At 41.4% G+C, this 19,994-nt stretch overlaps 1 protein-coding gene across 3 annotated transcripts in view; it reads left to right on the top strand.

Annotated features, from left to right (window-relative positions):
• Window positions 1-2,938: 2,938 nt before the first annotated feature.
• The window catches only part of Wee2 (WEE2 oocyte meiosis inhibiting kinase), a 32,310-nt gene continuing 15,254 nt past the window's right edge, over window positions 2,939-19,994 (top strand). For 2 of the 3 annotated variants that reach the window (XM_076566446.1, XM_076566444.1), the window contains exons 1-6: window positions 2,939-3,380; window positions 5,189-5,549; window positions 11,644-11,840; window positions 14,098-14,149; window positions 17,117-17,289; window positions 18,932-19,050. In XM_076566446.1, the coding sequence (XP_076422561.1) occupies window positions 5,226-5,549; window positions 11,644-11,840; window positions 14,098-14,149; window positions 17,117-17,289; window positions 18,932-19,050 (865 nt within the window). In that variant the 5' untranslated portion in view covers window positions 2,939-3,380; window positions 5,189-5,225. Of the gene's footprint in view, window positions 3,381-3,466; window positions 3,584-5,188; window positions 5,550-11,643; window positions 11,841-14,097; window positions 14,150-17,116; window positions 17,290-18,931; window positions 19,051-19,994 lie in introns of those variants that run through there. The other variant, XM_076566445.1, reaches the window with a different exon arrangement.

Genomic DNA, 19,994 nt, shown 5'->3' with positions numbered 1-19,994 from the left:
AATTCTTCTTTATTGCCATCTTCAAACACTCGTAAAATGCTTTCTAATGCAGGTGTGGTGGTGCATGCCTGCAATCTCAGCATTCAAGAAAGGGGGCAAGAGAATCAAGAGTTCAAGGCCAGCCTCAGGTACCTAGAGGATGAAGGTCAGGCTGGCTGGTCTATATGAGATAATTTCTTGAAAAACAAAACCAGGGACTGGAGAGCTGGCTCAGAGGCTAAGAGCACTGGCTGCTCTTCCAGAGGACCTGGGTTCAATTGCCAACTACATGGGTGCTCACACTTATCTATAATGAGATCTGGTGCCCTCTTTTGGCCTGCAGGCATACACGCAAGCAGAACATTGTATACATAAGAGAGAGAGAGAGAGAGAGAGAGAGAGAGAGAGAGAGAGAGAGAGAGAGAGCGAGAGAGATAATCCAAACCAAAAGTGGAAGTGGGGAGGTGGGGAGGTGGGGAGGTTACAAAAATAAAACATCATTGTAGTGACTTTGCAACAGCACCAGACTGGGAAGCACAGAGAAGTGGCCTTGAGTATTTGATCAAGACTTCTACCACCTGTCCTTGGGTCATAAATGAGATATAAGTCGAACAACCACAAAACTTTTCCATACCTACTGACTTATTCCAAGTTAAAAAAAAAAAAAAAGCCTATCTGGATGCCTGTGTGCTAGTGCGTACAGGTATATGCAAAGATGTATATATCCATACAGAAAGTGAGCCAGGAAGTGTAGAGCTCTCATGGCTACGGTGCTAGCTGAGGTGTAGGTAACATTACTTGCTGTAATTTTAGGGGAATTGGAAATTCTCGCAGCTAACAGAAATGACCAGGTGAGTGATGACAAGGAATAATTTTTAAATATCTGCTCCTTAGAGTATGGGCAGGATATCAAGGCTATCTAAATTATTGTGCACCACTTTATAAATCTGTTCCTGTTCTAGGAACACTCACTCTGCCTCTACCTCAATTTTAATAATAGTGATTTTAATGAATAGCCTCTCATTCTAGCCAAGGGGGAAACTGGCAAGAGAAGAAATGCATTAGCATCTGCTTGATGCATTCACTAGTTACATTTCTATAGATTGCAAAATGATGGATTAGCCTAGAGATTTTTATTATTGGTGCCAAAGTATTCATGAAATCATTGAAACATGAAATCATTGATTTGCTTTTAAGTACCCTAGCACCCGCCCTCAAAAGATGTGAAGATACAAAAGTAACTAAGTTATAAAGCTGTTATAAAGTTTGGAGCTGGGTTGTAATATAGTTGCACTATACTGTCTTCCCTGATGTGGAGATGTCTGATCATTTTCATAAGAAAAATTCAGATGGGGTAGCGAGTTTGTGAGAGCATTTGTTGCTCTTCCAGAGGACCCAGGTTTGTTTCCCAGCTCCCATATGGTGGCTGACACCCATCTGTAACGCCAGTTCTAGGCATCTGATACCCTCTTCTGGGCACCAAACAGTTGAATGTGGTACATATACATACATGCAGGCAGAACACTCATACACACTAAATAAATCTAAAAGAAAGACATTTAAACGAAAGTATCAGTAGGAAGCCAGACATTCCAGTGCTTGCCAGTGGGCAGTCCCATCAAATACAGGATAATCTAACATCACAATTTGGGTTATCTTAGTAACAGGCTTAATTTAGTTTGAAATAATGTGCAGAATCTCACTTTGACCTGTTGAGATTTGTTTTTACCATTCTCTCTCCAGACCCAGGGACCATCAGCCTTTATGACCTTCCTTGGAGTGACAAGAGTCTCATCTTCTAATGCAGTGGTTCTCAACCTGCAGGTTGAGACCTCTTTGGGGGTTAAAGACCTTTTCACAGGGGTCACCTAAGACCACCCTGAATAGCAGATATTTACATTACGATTCATAACAGTAGCAAAATTACAGATATGAAGTGGCAACAAGGATAATGTCCTGGTTGGGGGTCACCACAACATGAGGAATTGTATTCAGGTTGAGGACACTGCTCTCATGTACCTCACCTTCCAGGCTATAATATTATACTCTCACTAAAGAAGAGTCTGTCCTAAAGAGGAATACAGGTTTCATGCCTTGCAACATCACTTCCAGCAAGCTGATCTTCCAGCTTCTGCTTTCCCTAAGGCCCTGGAACCAGAGTGGATCCTCCTTATCGCTTGGTAGTGTGTTTACAAGAGACAAACTCCCCCCAGGCAAGAGGCTTGGGGATTTGAATGCAACAGGACATACAAGGTTAGATTCGTTCCTACACATCCCACTTTGTGATCTTTGGTTTTCTCTGGGCAGCAATTTCTATTACAGTTTTTTAAAAAGGTGACTATTTTAGCCGGGCGGTGGTGGCGCACGCCTTTAATCCCAGCACTCGGGAGGCAGAGCCAGGCGGATCTCTGTGAGTTCGAGGCCAGCCTGGGCTACCAAGTGAGCTCCAGGAAAGGCGCAAAGCTACACAGAGAAACCCTGTCTCGAAAAACCAAAAAAAAAAAAAAAAAAAAAAAAAAAAAAAGGTGACTATTTTAAACAAAACTAACATATATTATTTCCCCAAATCCATCCAAAAACAATTGATTGAACATCTATTGTGAGTCAGGCATTAAGGGAAAGACTTCCTTTTGCTCCTACTGACACAGATAATGTGGGGCCCCTGTTAACAAATCATCCTGGTTATTATGGGATGTCTGGGATGGCTGCACTGAAGCAGAGCTGGAATTTTCCATAGTGTAGAGACTAAGAACGGAGAACAGAGTATAACATGACAATGGAAGTGATGAGGCCCCAGGCCAGAGGCAAGACTGGGTCATCAGAATCTGCAGCTGCTCGGTTCTCATTGGCTTTTCCACCCCAGAATATTATCTAATGGACAATTGGTGGGAAAGAGTGTGGCGCTAGATTCTGATAGAATCGCCATTGGCAACCCAAGATCTAAACACAGTTCCACCCCGGGCAAACAATATAGTTATAAATGGTTTATTATATTTGTAGTTGAGAAGTCTAACGGGGGGGGGGGGGGGGGGGAGGGAAGGCAGGGCACAGTGGTCACCAATGATCATCTGATCTACCTGGGAAACTCCCACCCAACCAGCTGCTATGCCCCGCCTCCAGGTCCAAGATACCCTTGGCGGGTTATGTCAGGCTCCGTTCTTTTGGGAGCAAAGCCAACAACTAGCTGCCCTGGAGAAGAAGCGGCAAGTGATGTGATGTGAAGATACACGGAGACTGTGGGAGAAGAACTGTATCACCTGACTCACTGGCTTGTAACCAAGAGCCTTCCCCCTGGGCTCAGAATTTCTGTTGATGGTAAATTCTTTCCTGGTAACCTGTGCCTTCCTTTCCCTTGGATGGCTTTTTATTGCCACTTACGGAAGGCTGAGCCTCTGACAAAGGTGGGCACTGAGTTTCCACGTGCTGAGAGGACTATTTCGCTGCCTGTTCAAGTACCTGGAATAGTGTGGGCGGGTGGGAGGGGGTGGGGAAGACCAAAGAAACATCATTAGTGGGCCACCTGCCAAATCACGGGCTCGTGGGGAAGCCTTCAGCTGAGGACTTGCTTTTGCATTGCCCGGCTTTCAGTTAGGTTGCCCTCTTGGTGAGTTGTTGGAGCTGGGGAAGGAGTGAGTGGGACAGGAGCAAGCTGGGAAGGGGCCAGTGAGAGAGACAGTGGAAGAGGAATGGGAAGCAGTTGTACAACCAAGCCTCCGGCCCCGGGAAGTACAATTTGCTTCAAACTCTTTAAGCTGCCTTGGTCCTCAGTCTCTTTGTCCGCTCTTGCTCTCTTCATGTCAGGCCCCTCCAGAGCCGCTTTAAAGGTACCAAGGGGCTCCTGGGCATCATTTTCCTTTTTACCTGACTGCCTTTCACACAGATGGCCCCTATAGTATCAGGGAGGCTTCGCTTTTTCTCTATCTCTTTCATTTCATAATATATGTGTACACCCAGTGTAGTGATTATAATAAACAAATTAACATGTGTCTCACCACTCTAACTGGAATTAGATTCCCAGAACTTGTTTACCTTATAACTAAATGCTGGCCTCCTTTGACCAACTTGTCCCTGATCCCTGGAGACCATTGCTCTACTCTCTGCTTCCAGGAGTTCACTTTATCAGTGAGATCACACAGCATTTGTTTTGCACTAATTCAATAGCACGGTGTTGTCTTCCAGGCTCACCCATGCTGTCAGAACGGCAGGATTGCTTTTGTTTGTAGCCAAACGGCATTCCTTTCGATCTGGGTGCCAGTTCAGAAACTCCATCCATCCACTGATGGCATGTGCCGTTTCCACACCCTAGCTGTTGTAGTGAACATGGATGTGAAAACCTCTTTGAGATGCTGGTTTCATTTCCTTTGGGGGTAATTGCACTGAAAAAAGACTATGGGATAATTTGATTATTTTTCCCCCAAAGAACAGGCTTCTGAGAAGGAAATTAAATAATTGAAAATATCTAAAAAAGGCATTCTATGAAATATGGCAAATTTCAGCTCAAATAATTGTATTTTAAAAATGATTACAATCCCCTTCCAGGCATTGCTGTTCTTTCTAAACCTTGTCAGCTCAAAAATCTACTCACTCTCCTGATAGCTTTAATTGCTCCCAGTTGGTGGGGAGGGATGATATTTGAATTAAGAAAGGTGTGTCTGGCAAAGGTACAAGGGGTGACCCCACTGAGGATATGAATATCAGGCAAGACATGCTAAAGCTTGTGCAAGGATCATCAGGATGTGTAAGCAATGCCTAATCTTAATGGCCTGCTGCTGTTAGTCGTGAGATGGGTGAGGTGTGAAGGCAGTAGAGACTGGTCCTTATGATGGCAGATGTGAAAGAGAAGGAAATAATTCCCTTCTGATAATGAACTTGCTCCCCAATTGGCTAATGGACATCTTTCCATAAATTAAAGGAAGCCAACCATCTTACTAGTATTTCACAGCAACTGCCCACTGGGAGACTCTGTGGGATATCAGGAGAGTTCTTACAGGGATTAGATGTAATTGCTTGGAGAGTTGCTGGAGATCTCTTTAATCAGAATGGAAATGAGGATATGCTGAGCGAGGCCTTACAAGCGTGGTACTTAAGGGAGAACCTTCGCAGTGTGTCTCTCAGCTGTTGGCAGGTAGAGGGAAGGGCAGGCTAAGGCTGTGGATTCTCGGTGTTTTCCCTCCTTCCTATCTGTAGACTCACAGTGTTCCCTTCTCAGAGACCTCCTTGCCTGCACTGTAAGGTCCTTCCCTGAGATGGCTGACAGAAGGGTGGACGAAGAAAGGCTGAATAAGAAATTAAACTTCTCCTTTGGTGAAGAAGATACTGAGAATGGAGGGCAAATGACAGCACACAGCACCGGCGAGGCCCAGAGCCAGAGGCCTGAGACCGATGAGGATGGGGACTTGCAGGATCCCAAGTCTCCTCCCAGAGAGGAACTTTATCCTCAGAACAGAAACATGGAAAGCCCAGGTCCTCTTCTTTGGAGTCCAGCTTCATTCCTCCCTAAATGTCCAGAGACGCCAGTACCATACAGCAGGAGCAGGGGGCCAGTGGCCGACAACCCCTCCACTCCCAAAGTGAGTAAAGCATGGAGAGAGGAGGGACCAGGTCTCTGAGATCTGTTCGTCTGTGGGGCTACTGATCAGAGAGGAGGGTTTGGTCATTTACATCCGTGCAATGAGCTTGCCTCGCAGACCAGATACATCTTCAGTTACCTGTTTCTTAGGGGAAATGGAGGTGAGTGTAAAGTTACCAGGAAACAGAATGAAATGTCTACCTGCTTTGTTTCTCTCAACCAGTAACTGTTTGGTATTGGCTACACAAACATCTTAGTTGAAAAGATCTTAGTTAAGGGATATTGGAACTGGAAGAGATGTAGAGGTCCACAGCCATCCTGTGTACTTTGCACATAAGAAAATCAGTTTCTAAGAGATGAACTGTCTTACCTCAACCTCTGTCAGAGACAAGACTGGATACTTCATTTTTGATTTAGTCTATTTTCCTTCCCATTATGCCAGTTGACTGTGTTTCTGGGTGATTGTTTATCAATATTTTTGAATACAGGAATGTTCATGTTCACCATTGGCACAGACTCATATCTGCTGCTGTTGCCCTTTCCAGCACAGAGTCCCCTCTGCTTTGGGCTTAGAGCAGGATTGGAACCTCTGTTATACTTGGGGATAGCAGAACATGTTTAAGAATTGAAAGTGGCAGCAATTAAGCAATGGTTGCTTCGAGTTCACATATTCTTTTATTTACACTCCGTCACACTGCTCGTTTATTAAAGCTGGGGCTTGGAGATGGTTACATCTAGTAGATTCTGATGACATGGTATGTGATTCCCTAGGCTGAATATTAGCTCGGCTCCCTGGCAGCTCAGCTTGAGGCACTTAAGATCATTATAACATGTGTGATCCTGCTTGCAGCACAGTCACTGTCAGCGGGTCTCTGTGGTGCCTGCTGAGGGCCAGAGTGTGTCTAACAGGAAACACTAGGCTCCCTGTTGAACTACAGACAATCAAATAGGTTCTGGTGTCCATCACAAGATGGTTCGGTGTTCCAGTACTGACCAGCTGATTATCTGTTTTCTTCTTCTTGAGGACCCACAATCTCTGTTTTCAAACAATTCACCAGGATGTGGGACGAGTGATATTTTGAGAGTTCTCTGTGAAGAATCACTCTCAGTGGGTAGATTAGGAGAGAAGGAAAAATGAAGGAAGCGAGTGAAGAGCAATGCTAGTTGATGTTGTCTCAACAGATGATGGAGGGTGGGCTTTGTGTAGGAATATGCAGACAAGACAGTGTGATGAGCATACATGTCTTTCATTCATTACATTATCCACAATGTGCTGCTCTGTGTTAGCAGACCCTCTGCCAGAAGATACCATTTACTTTCTGTAACAAGTGCCCCCCAATTAACAATCAACTGAAGCAGTAATAAACGTTCAGATAATGTGAAGAATGGCAGAGTATGAGGAGCAGAAATTGGGGATTTAAGTTCAAAACAGTAGGGGCAGTTTTCTAAAGGAAGTACTGTCTGAGAAAGACTTAGATAATGAACTGGAGTTAGCCAAGTAAAGAGGGGCAAAGAGACCCCCAAGCGAAGGACAAGACATCCACTGAGTAACAGAGGGGGAAGGAAAACTATTTGTTATTAGGTGGGACAGGAGTCTCTGTGTAAGAGAGACCCAGAGAATGAGGAGAGATGGGTAGGTGGAAGAGAGATGAACATTCTGTCCTAAAAGTGTTGAATAATTATCTTTGAGTAGGGGTATTTTTTAAAAGTCATGCTACATGTACAAAGTGGACTAGACCAGAGAAAAGTCTTGACACAGGGGATTATTCACAAGGATTCTGCTGAGAGCAGAAAAAGGCCAGAATTATGACAGGGGTGAACAGGACTTAAGCTGAGAGATGTTCAGGAACTAGCAATAAATTGATGGGGGTGTTGCATGGAAAAGAGAGATCTAAGATGATGGCGAGGCTTCTTGCTTGACTGAATAGGTAGAGCCTGGAATCAAGGTGGGAGACACTGAGAATATATGAGTTTAGGGGAATAAAACAAATATGTGGAATGCATAATTGCCTAAGTGGGGCATGGGAAAACAAGTGAAACCAGAGACCCCTGTTTGGCTATATATGGCATTTAGGAAACCAGTGAAGCCGTGAGTGGGGATCAGGTCACATGGTTTGAGTGCTGCTATGAGAAGAGAAGTATTACCGATCTTGGATCATGCCAAGATGAAGAACAGGTATAGAACAGAGCGTGAAAAGGTAGGTGGAAATACAACAGGGAAAATAACTACTTCCACTACAAGACATTTGAATCAGGATGAGAACAGATTAGGGTACCAACTAGTGATGTTTTGCTGAAGACACTTCTGCTGAAGCACAGGAAAGCAGGGTAGGCATGTTCTGCTTTTCCTACGAGGTGCAAGCAGAAATCATGGGATACTAGCTTCCTTCTCCATGAGGGATTTTTAGCAGAACCACTGGAGAATAGGAAAGCATCTTTAGACAGTAGCAAGATTGCTACAGCTAATTACATTAAACACTAGATGATGGTGATTCCACTGCAACATCGTAGATTCAAGACTCAGGCTTAGCTTGCCTCTGAATTAGCAACTTCCAAATACAGGAGGTTGCCTTCTCCCCTTCTTCAGAAGTCAAGTAGCTATCCTGCACATCTCCCTTAATCAACCATACAAAGCTGTCCCTAGACATTCATCTATACTCTGGAGTACACACACCCTTTCTATCTACTTTTCAATCTGCTCTACTTCCAGGCAAAGCTTTCTTTCATAATGGATATTAATATCTTTCCCTATATCACAAGAGATCACAAATCCTATTGGCCTTCATATTTCCAGACTAGAAATTCTAGTGTCATCTGCCATGGTATGAATTTTTCCATATTTTTAATCTGAAAATTTCATAGGCTCTTTTTATTTTCCTTAAAATATGGCAAAAGAATTATGTGCAGCTTTGCAGATTTGGACACTCTCCATTTCATATGTGAAAGATGCATTTTACTTGGCATTATAAAACAAACATTCCTCAGGAAAATGGTCCAGTATAATTCTGAGTTATTTCCAATATCACACTGGTAATGGAGACATAGCATTATGTACTATAGTATTCCTTATTTTGAAATTATAGTCCCTTTTCATGATAAACTCACCAGAAAACAAGGACATTTTTCAGTGTGGGTTTTGAATACAGTCGTAGGATAATTCACTCTGTGAACTCTAAGATACATGCAAGACCCTTATAAAAAAATCCTTGACCATGCCAATGGCCTATTTTCTTCACCTACAAAAATTATGCTAATATGTATGTTCCATAACATCTTTCATTTCTGCTTATGTCAATCATTTATTTATTTATTTATTTATTTATTTATTTATTTATTTATTTATTTATTTAGGTTTTTTCAAGACAGGGTTTCTCTGTATAGTTTTGGTGCCTGTCCTGGATCTTGCTCTGTAGACCAGGATGGCCTCAAACTCAGAGATCCACCTGGCTCTGCCTCCTGAGTGCTGGGGTTAAAGTCATGCGCCACCACCGCCCAGCCAATCATTTATTGAATATTTATTAAGTCTAACAGTCTTTGAAAGCTCACATAGCTAACAAATCAGATGATAGCTTGGCTTCTGACTTTACACTGAAAAGTCACAGAATCAAAGTGACAGAATTCTTTGTTAGCAGTCCCCAAGTGCAACAAGCATACTGTAGAGTTCCGTCTTGACCACATGTATACTATTGTGTGCTTGAAGAAATACAGCATGGATGGTTCTCTAGATCCCTACACATAGTTCTAATGACATCTGTTCTTTCAGTATCCTTTGTGTTTGAACTTGGCAAACTGGTTAAATTCTGGTTAGGTCTAGGTGCAGTTGGATTGGCAAGTCTTCCTCCTTCCATTTATTGGTAACTGGTTATAGCCACATCAAAGCCCTGAAATCTTTTTAGTGGTTTTTACTGTTATTATTTTTACATCCTGACTAGTTTCCCCTCCCTTCTCTCCTCCCAGTTCCTTCCCTGACTCTGCCCCTTCTCCCCACTCCACGCCTCCTCTGTTTCTATTCAGAAAAGGGCAGGCTTCCCATGGATATCAATAAAACATGGCATATCAAGTAGCAATAAGACTAGGCACTTCCCTTCATATTAAGGCTGGGCAAGGCAACCCAGTATGAGGAGTAGGGTCCCAAAAGCCAGCAAAAGAGTCAGAGACAGCCCCTGCTCCCACTGTTAGGAGTCCCACAAGAGGACTAAGCTACACAACTGTCACATATATGCAGAGTACCTAGGCCAGTCCCATGTATGTTCCCTGGTTGTCAGTTCAGTCTCTGTGAGCCACTATGAGCCTGGGTTAGTTGATTCTGTGGGGTTTTACCCCTCTGGCTCCTACAGTCCTTCCTTCCCTCTTCTGTAGGATTCCCAGAACTCTGCCTAATGTTAGGTTATGGGTCTCTACATCTGTTTCCATCAGCTGCTGGATGAAACCTCTCTGGTGACAACTGGGCTAGGCACCAATCTATGAGCATAGCAGAATAACATTAGGCATCATTACATTGACTTTTTTTTTCCTTTTTCTTTTTTTTTTCTAGTCATGTTTGGTTCTATTCTAGGTCTCTGGACTGTCCAGCTTCTGGGTCTTGGTGCACCAGACAGTGTCAGGGATGAAAGCCCTAAAATCTTAAGAAATTATATAGTATATATATATATATACTATATGTATGTATTCATATATTTAGAGTTGCTATTGTTTAATTACAATCCACTCAGCATGAGTATAAAATACTGTCTGGGGTATTTTTATCATCTGCTTGATATTTGGAGTGGTTATCTTCTATTTCCTGGTATATTTACTAATACTTAGAACTAATACACTTAAACTATTACCACTAAACTTCTCTAGAATACATACTCCGAGGGAAGAGAGACCCTGTGTTTTTAAACATCTACAACAGTGTCTGCCACTCATGAGTGCACACACATACATGGTCGTTTATATTAAGTTAGATGTCTATAAAATGCTGGTGGTTAGCATGCATCTAGTTAAAAACCTTTATAACTCTTCTGTTCTTTCATGTCTCCTTATAAGCTTTGGCCATGTGCAGTGTTAATGCTGCCATTCTTCCTGATGCCATTCTTGTAATAGATAAAGACCTATTCCTTTGTTTATTCATTTTTATAGTCATTTTTCCTTAATTTAAAATTTTAACATAGTTATATTATTTCCCTTTTCCCTTTCCTCCCCACACCCCCCATGCCACTCTCCCCTGTCCCCTTGCTTTCTCTCTTCAAATTCATGGCTTCTGGTTCCTTTTTCCTTACCCTAGACAAAGGCAACTAAAAGATGCTGAGTAGAAGAAGTGGTGTTCCCCAGGGAATACCAAGTGGGCAACCCTGAAATCATATACATACTAGTAACATTATAGGACTGAGCAGGTTGTGTTTATATATTTAGAAATGTGTAGACTATTATTTTTAATCTCTTTACTTCATTTCATGGAGTTCTAACCATTTTCTGTGGTGTTTTAAGTTAATTTAAGAACTCCATTTTCACTTAGAAAGTCTATGAGATATGTCTCTTACAAAGTTGTTAATTCAAAGACACGGATGAATTGATTAACAAACCATGTGTTCATTAAGGGCTACAATTTATCTCTGTACCCATCAGTATCTAATCCAGCATCTGCCACTAAGTAGGTACCAAACAAATACTGGATGAATAGGAGAGAGAGAGAGAGAGAGAGAGAGAGAGAGAGAGAGAGAGAGAGAGAGAGAGAGAGAGAGAGAGAGAATGTATGAGAGCAGAAGGATGGGGGCATCTATAGAATCATTTTTGTCCGCCTAAACGCAATATCCTCATCTGTGAAAGCTGAAGGTGGGACTTAGAATTGTTTTCACAATTAGGAGACCTGCTTAGAGGAAGGGGTGGAGTTTAAATAAAACACTTATTTCTGTGTTGATTCAGGAGATGAGACCAGAATTTCACATGCTTAAAATAAGAGCACCAGGTGCAATACAACTAGTTCTCACTGAACCACACAATCCTCCAGCAATAACATTCTTTGGTTCAAATACTAACTAACTAGCTGACAGGAAACTTTCTTTTACTTTTCAAAGCCCTATTCTGATTTGCCTTTTATCATCCTCACATAGAATTCACTGCCTCAGCCAGAGATGTCTTCGATAGGGAAGCTCTCTGCCCGAAGCACTAAACATCTGAGACTCACACCTGCTCCCTTCATGGATGAGAAGACCTCTTTGTCTCTGGTTAATATCAACCCATTCACTCCAGAGTCCTATAGAAAACTATTCCTTCAGTCAGAGGGCAAGAGGAAAACCAGAGGCGATCTGTAAGTGTCCAGTTCTCTTCATTTCTGAGAATTCCATTGGGCTGGTGCTAGAATAAGATTAGGAATAAGAACTCTACTTGAATGAAAGTGAAGTAGTGTGCATGTGTCCCTCATCCCTACATGTTAGTGCTGGTCACAGAAACCTGGGCGTCTTTCCATTCTGATGTGTACTTCAGGGAGCTTTTTGATAAAAGAGTCTGGCAGAGCAAGCAATAGATCTGACTTCCAGTAGAGAGCTGAATGTGCTAGGGACTGAATTTGATGGACTTGCTTTGGGTAATATGAGGCTAGCGGATGGGGAGACATTTATATTTCAAACTGTATATTGCTGCTTTGAATTTGGCCTGTGTTACCTGATGATACTAGAGATGAGAGTTACAGGGCAATTGTTTTAACTTCACTGTAGGTGATGGAAAACCGAAGAGGGTTAAAAGATAGTGCTGCTTCCAAAGGTGTTAATAAATGAAAAGTCAAAGTACCTTATTCCCTCAAATGCCACAGAATGGAAAAGTCACCTAAATAAGGATTATGCATGTTTCTTGGGGGCATTAGTTATTTTTGTTACATTTCTCTCTCTCTCTCTCTCTCTCTCTCTCTCTCTCTCTCTCTCTCTCTCTCTCTCTCTCTTTTCATTGTGTTCCTGTGTGCATGCATGTATGTGTGTTGTTGGAGGAAACATACATGTCCCAGCACATGACTGGAAGTCAGTGGACAGCTTAGGGAATCAGTCCTATTCTTCTACCATGTGGATCCTGGGGCTTGAACTCAGGTCACCAAGCTTGCTGGCAAGGGCCTTACCGTGCTGAGCCATCTCACTGCCCTTCCCCGTTTGCTAACTTGGGGATATTGCTTTACCAGTTTCCCTTGATACTTTGTTTTCTATAACGGAAACCGTTCTAAAATGGGGAAGCATTTGTGTCCATGCACACTGGCAACACAAGCAAACAGCTAACTGTCGGAGCTGTGTGGAACACCTAGTGCTCCCTTCCCCACTCAGTGAAGGCAGCAGGAAAAGAGAGAATTTAGATGAAAGTGGTGATGCCGTGGTGACATCTCTCAATGCTCATGAGAGGAAAGCCTTCTCTGGTATCTACTGTGTTGTCACTTTAAGTATCAGGGTGTAGTGTTAAGTTTAAGTCACACATGTTCATCAGTTGATTTCATGAACATAGTGTCATTTGCTTGCAATTTCTCTCCTGTATTTCTCTAAAAGAAACTGTCTGGTGTGTCCATTGGAATCTTGCCTATAGACCCAGAAAATGGCTTATGCAAAGAAGGATGTTTGCAAATGACTTCTTATTGCAAATTGAAGACCTCTTAGACAACATTATATTTCTGCTCTACTCAATGTCTGTGTACTGCATTGAAAGCTGGGCTCTGACAGGGGCAGTGTTGGAAAGAGAGCATAGTGTGGTTGTGAAGGAAAAATGCCTTGAGGTTAGACTTGGTTTAAAAGCCAAGTTATTCCACTTGCTAATTGTCGAACACGGAGTGGTTTAAGGTCTCAGTAAAATCCAAGTTCTTCCACTTCTAACTGTCAAACACAGAGTGGTTTAAGGTCTCAGTAAAAGCCAAGTTCTTCCACTTCTGTCAAACACAGGGTGGTTTAATGTCTCAGGTTTGGTTGGCTCCTTTGGGGAAAACAGCACCTACATTTAGTTCAGTGCTCTGCCTTGCTTCTGGGTCTTAGCACAGGGATTCTCAACCCGTGGGCGGCAACCCTTTGGGTTGAATAACCCTTTCACAGGGGTTGCATATCAGATATCCTGCATGTTTACATTATGATCCACAACAATAGCAAATTACAGTTATGAAGTAGCAATGAATATTATTTTCTGGTTGGTGGTCAACACAGCACGAGGAGCTGTATTAAAGGGTCCCAGCATTAGGAAGGTTGAGAACCACTGTCTCAGCACGTGGTAGTCTAATTACCTGAAGTGTCCACCCCTTTCCTCCTTCAGTTCCCATTCCTTCTTGCAATCTTAGCTTACATGTTCTCTTCAGGGAAAGCCTTTTGCCCTCCTGAGATACTCACATGACTGGTGCTCTTCATGGTCTCTCCCAATGCTGTTATCCTGTCTTAGGCTCGTGTATTAACTTTCTAGGTTATCTCTACTCAATGTAAAGTGAACCTAAAGTGAAGAGGGGAAGGAATTAATTTCCTTACAGCCACAGAACTTATCTTAATACCAGCCTCAGTGAGTGAGTCAGTGAGACATAATCTGTAATCATTCTTGCTCTAACCTTTTCCTTTTAGTGAGGAAACTGGAGAAGGGGGAAGCAAACCGGAACAGTGGCTGCCTGCTAAGGTGAGTGTGGTCTTTTGGTCCAGCGGTCACAACATCCTATTCATCCTATTCATCCTATTCATCATCTGTTTCTGCCTCTCTGTCTGCTTCCTACCCTTCTTGTTTTCTCTTTTTCTTCCTCCCTCCCCTCCTGCCCCTCATTCTTCCCCCTACTCCCTCTCAGTTCCCCCTCATGCTGCTTTTCCTAACCCCTCACTCTTTCCTCTACCCCTTAATCCCTTCCACCCCATTCTTCTCTACCCCATCCTTTTCTCTCCTTCTTCCTTCTTCCTCTCCCTTTCTCCTATTCTTTCTTTCATCCCCTTTCTTTCCCTTCCTCTCTCTGTCTCTCACACACACACACACACCACACACACACACACACACACACACACACACACACACACACACACACAATGGCTTTAGCAGTTTGTGTTGCAGCATAATTTACATCTGGATTATCAGTTATTTTAGCAAGCAGTAGCTGATACGTACATTGCTAAGTTATTAGATAATTCTTAAAAGTTTCTATTTCTGCTTTTAGTTTGGGGAAACCTTCTATACTGGACTAGAGATGGAATGAGAAAATTAAAAAATCAAAATCAAAAATGGAAATGGAAAAAGTGATATTGGTACAGAAATTTTTATGTAAAAATTTAGCTGTTAAATGTATCCTTATTTGTTCATTTTTATGATATCCCCCACATGGTAATATAACCTATCAAATTAATATTATAAACATTTGCCTCTGAAATGTTTCTCACATCTGGATTGCAATTGCTGAAAGCTGCAGAAGGCACTGAATGCCCAATAATAGGAGAATGGCTAGGTTAAATGTAAAGTCAGTAGGATATTAAATTGCTCTTAAGGTGTTTGCAAAATGTGGCAACATACCTCTTATGTATTCAGTGTGCAAAACTCGAAAATGTATACAATGGTTACACACATCACTCACTAATCACAGAGTCGGATGTTGCAGCGACAGCTGTTATTTCAATGCCTTTGAATGGCAGGAACCACACAGTTGTTCTCACTTCTAATTACCAAACTTTTCTTGAGCAAATCTTATTCTCATAAGTAAGTTAATTGTTTCCCCATTCTTTTCCTTTCTCTCTTTCTCTGTCTCCCTCTCTTCCTTGACATGGGGTTTCTCATAGCTCAGGCTAGCATGGAATTTTATGACCCTCCTGTCTCTGCCTCCTGAGTGCTAGGATTGCAGGTTTGGATATCACACTCCAATGGAGGTGGTATTTTTAAATGGCAGCACTTGGCTATTGTAACTGCCACAGAGAAGGCTGTGGGCATGGGCTTTGAATTTTCACATGTGAACATTCCCACTGTGCCCTCACTGCTTTTTCCTTTGAATTTTATTCCTTGTTTGTTTTATAAGCCACTAACTGGCTTCTGATTGAATGCCAAATATATTCATTAAATGGGGAAAATAGATCTATACATAAGTCCCTGGCCAGGAGAAACTAACATGTTTGAAGTATCAAAAGGATGCACACAAAAAATAAAGCAAAAAGATACCCATATCTGTATGAAGCTATACGTGAGCTTATGTGTGATGTGTAGATGTATGGAATATTTAAGGTCTGCAAGGGTAGTAAAAATAATCCTTGTTGAAAACAAAATGGTAGAACAAATATGTATAAAGGTAATTCTAGGCAAAGAAAAGAAGTAATTTATAATTTTCTGAAAGCAGGGTATGGGTCCTGTGTAAGAGCGTGGGTTGGGCAGTTGAGTGGCTGGCAGTGGTGTGGACACCGAGCTGGCCTGTTTGGTAGCTATAGGGTGAACAAAGTACTCAGTGTCAGTTGATAGGAGGGCTTTGGGTCTGTTGTCAGAATTTAACTTTCCCTTGGGAAACAACTAGGCTTTTAATTCTGCAGAACCATTTTGCAAAATTGTTCTTACTAGAGGAGTTGGGAAGAGAGCTGATGATGGAGGCAAATCCAGATATGGAGGAATCAGAGCTTAGGATTACCTAAGGGCAAAGGAAATTACAGATCTTGCTGATAAGGACTGATTGGAATTAGATGCAAAAATGATCAAATCATAGTCAAGATTTTTTTTTTAATTTGCTAAAGTTAGATGAGAAACATTCTTGCTAATTGGGGCATTAAAAAAGATGACGTTGGGGAGAGAAATCATGTTAAATTTAGATTCATGTGTAGTAGAGATTTTGATCATGATACTAGACTGTAAAATTTCCATGTGTTTACATTATACTAAGATAACTGTGATATGTTGATATATATTGTATCAACACATTATATACAAAATATATATACATAAACATATGTGCAATGACACATGTAATAAAACATTGTATATATATTATCACATAATATTAATGTACCCTGAGGAATCATTGTTATGATCTTCATCTTGGAGACAGAAAACTGAGGAGTTCAGTGATTTCCCTGGGTTGATTTACAAGTTGGAAAATGAGTGATATTAACAGCTGGCCACTAAGGGGAGGTAATGCTGAGCACATGTGATGGATTAATCCATTCGACAATGTTGTTTCCCAGACTAAGACTTCTATGAAAACAAACTGAAACAAGAAAATTTATTCAACTTGAGGTGGAAATTCAGCACCCAAGCCTTAATAAAGGTAGATAAAGGAGGTGTTGGTATTGTTTGTGCTTGCTCTGAACATGCTTTACATCCTTTAGCTGAGGACAGTAGTTCTGTGCTTCAGAAGCTGTGGGTCTCCCATCAGAACAGTCTGACCAGACGGAGGAAAGAACACTTAAAACAATGTGACCAGGGTCAGTACTGACTTGTATGCAGGGTTACAAAGGACACAGGCATGGCCAGCCATTGGCAAAACTCTTTGCTACCACGATTACCAACATAAAGAGAACCCATTGCATTTGCCTCACATTTTAAAAAGAAATTTAGGAAATGTAATATAGCTCTGTTTTATTGCTCATGGTATATAGGGAAACTTATTCCCTCTCTCTTTTTTAAATATTTTAGAGAAGTGTTCTACGAGAAACTAACATGGCTTCCCGCTATGAAAAAGAATTCTTGGAGGTAGAAAAAATTGGGGTTGGGGAATTTGGTACAGTCTACAAGTGCATTAAGAGGCTGGATGGATGTGTTTATGCAATAAAGCGCTCTACAAAACCATTCTCAGGAGTATCAAATGAGTGAGTACCTAAGAAAAGCACTGGACGAACAAACTTGGACTTGATACTGTATTGATTCTTAAAATAGTTTTAAAAAGAGCACCACCGATATTAATGAAAACACCCCATTTGCTTGATTTTAAATTTATCTCCACCATTGGATGGATGTCATTTTACATTCATAGCTTTACTGAATTGTCCAGAACACCAGTGGCACTTCCTGGAATAGAGCATGATAACTTTAGATCATGTTGTTGTTTGTAGTTATAGGAGCTCACCATTTAACTTTGGCTAGCCTAGAACCCACTAGGTAGACCAGGCTGGCCTTGAACTCAGAGATCTGCCTGCCTCCACTGGGATTAAAAGCATGCACTACCCCATGCATACCATTGTTATTTTAATTTCTTAGTTTTTCTGTCTACTGATCTTACTGCCATTCTAATGAATTGGATTTTGGAATGGTCTCCTGGTACCTATTTATGTTCATCTGAAATACTGTCAGACAGGAAATGCTATCAGTAGTTTATCTCTACTTTGAACTCTTCTACTTTACCTTTTGCAGCTATAATAAACACCAAGATGAAAAGCAATTTGTGGAGGAGGAAAAGGTTTATTTCATTTTATGCTTCTGGGTCACAATCCATCATGGAAAGAAGTCAGGGCAGAGACAGAACTATGAAGGCACACTGCTTACTGGCTTGCTCTCAGCCTGCTTTCTTCTACTTGTCTAAAGTTGGTACCTCCCACAGTGGGTTGGGCCCTCACACCAAATATCAAGCAAAACAACCTCTCACAGACATGGCTATAGGCCTATCTGATTTATACATTCCCTCTTCCCAGGTGGCTCCAACTTATATCCAGTTGACAGTAAAATTACCCAGTACATGTACTACTACTTCATTTGGTAGTGAAGTTTGATACTTTTTTTCAAAGAAAAACTATTAGGAATGTTGATATTTAACTCCCAGAACTAACTGTTCATCCTTTCCTATGATATAAGGAAAAACCTATTTTCAGATTGAGTAATGCTTTCGTGGGCTCCTTTCATCCACACTGACCATGCTGAGCCAGATACTACAGGCTTTTGTTTTTATATTGATGTCAGTCAAGGACAGAATAAGCTTTTCTTTTGCACTATGCATATGTCTCCCAAGGCTTTCCCCTATAATCCATCAGATTGGCTGAGTTTGATAATGGCACTAATGACTATCTAGTCTTCATGGAGGAGATAGTTCCATCAGAGTGTCTACAATCAAGTGTGTGATGGCCTTCTTATTATAATAGGCATAACACGATGCAATGTGTACTGTGATGCAATGAAATTAAGACCCAAAGCATTTCTGCTCTTGAGAGAGTGAGCACATGAGGTACCGCTCTATATGCCATGTTCAATGAATAAAGCACGAACTTTGGTACCAGGTTGACCAAAGTTCTGCTCTTAGGTCTGCCAGTTTCACCTTGGACCAGTCACTCACTCTTATCATGTTTTCCAATGTATCTTACCAAGAATCTAAAAAGACTGAGTAGATAAAATACTAAGCATACAGCAGGCCCTAGAAAAAATATTCTGTTATTTTTAATGCCTCCCATGATTCCCTTAAAAAATCTTTTAATCTATATTATCTCAATTAATTTTTCTAAATGCTTTTTTGTCCCTTGGGAGTTTGGATTTGCATGAAGTTTATGCTCATGCAGTGCTTGGCCATCACCCCCATGTGGTACGCTACTATTCTTCATGGGCAGAGGACGATCACGTGGTCATTCAGAATGAATACTGTAATGGTAAGTATGTAGATTAATACAGAGAAGGGGGATGAACTTTTTAACTTTAACTTTTTAAATCTTTGTAAATAAATCTACCTCCTCCCAGTTTAAGCCTTTACACACTGGAGTCACACTGAAGATGCTTGTGCTTGGAAGCAGAGATAAGAATAGTGTTGAAGAGGAGTGTGTGTGTGTGTGTGTGTGTGTGTGTGTGTGTGTGTGTGTGTGTATGTGTGTATGTGTGTATGTTTCACACAAAGCTAGTATAGCTCATATAAAAATGCTATTAATCCCTTCACAGTTTTATCTTATATTAAAAGAAAAAAGTTACCATACTAGTTTAAATAATTCTGTTACCATCTGCCAGGTACCTGGAATAGCATAAACTATATCATTTGGGGGAATGTTGGAATAAAGGTTCCTAGTTATAGTTGGTTTAGTAAAGGCTTTAACTATTTCACCTATTTTTCCATGGATCTCTGAGTTTACAGGTCTTTCGTATCTTTTGCTGCTTCAAACCTTTGATCTTAATTGTTCTCACCACAGTACAGGCAATGAGAAAAGTGCTGTGACCAAACTTGGTGCTTTCAGATGTATTTTTCACAAATTGAGTAAAATCTGCCCTAATTTTAGGGCCAGCAAGATATACTCTGACCATAGACCATTTGAAAATCCTCCTTACCCCAGCCAGGTTGAGTGTCTCTGTCTGTCTTCAGGTACTTTTAGTGCACACTTGAAGGCCCCAGGTATAGTTGTCCGGCCTGGCCTTGGAGTATAGTGATTGGTAACAAAACTTCAGTAGGAGGCAAATAAGTGAGTAGATAATATTGTGAAAGGCCAGGGAATGACACACACACATCTTGCTAAACAACAACTTGGCATTTCTCTTATTGTTTCCTTATAGAAATTTTTTTTTAGCCTTAACCTATGGTCTTTGCAGGCCTTGTCTTTTTTTCCCTCTT

This window comes from Peromyscus maniculatus, chromosome 3, assembly GCF_049852395.1.
Source record: "Peromyscus maniculatus bairdii isolate BWxNUB_F1_BW_parent chromosome 3, HU_Pman_BW_mat_3.1, whole genome shotgun sequence".
Classification (NCBI taxonomy): Eukaryota; Metazoa; Chordata; class Mammalia; order Rodentia; family Cricetidae; genus Peromyscus; species Peromyscus maniculatus.
The sequence above is the reverse complement of the archived record's forward strand: the minus strand, read 5'-3'. Positions and strand labels throughout refer to the sequence as shown.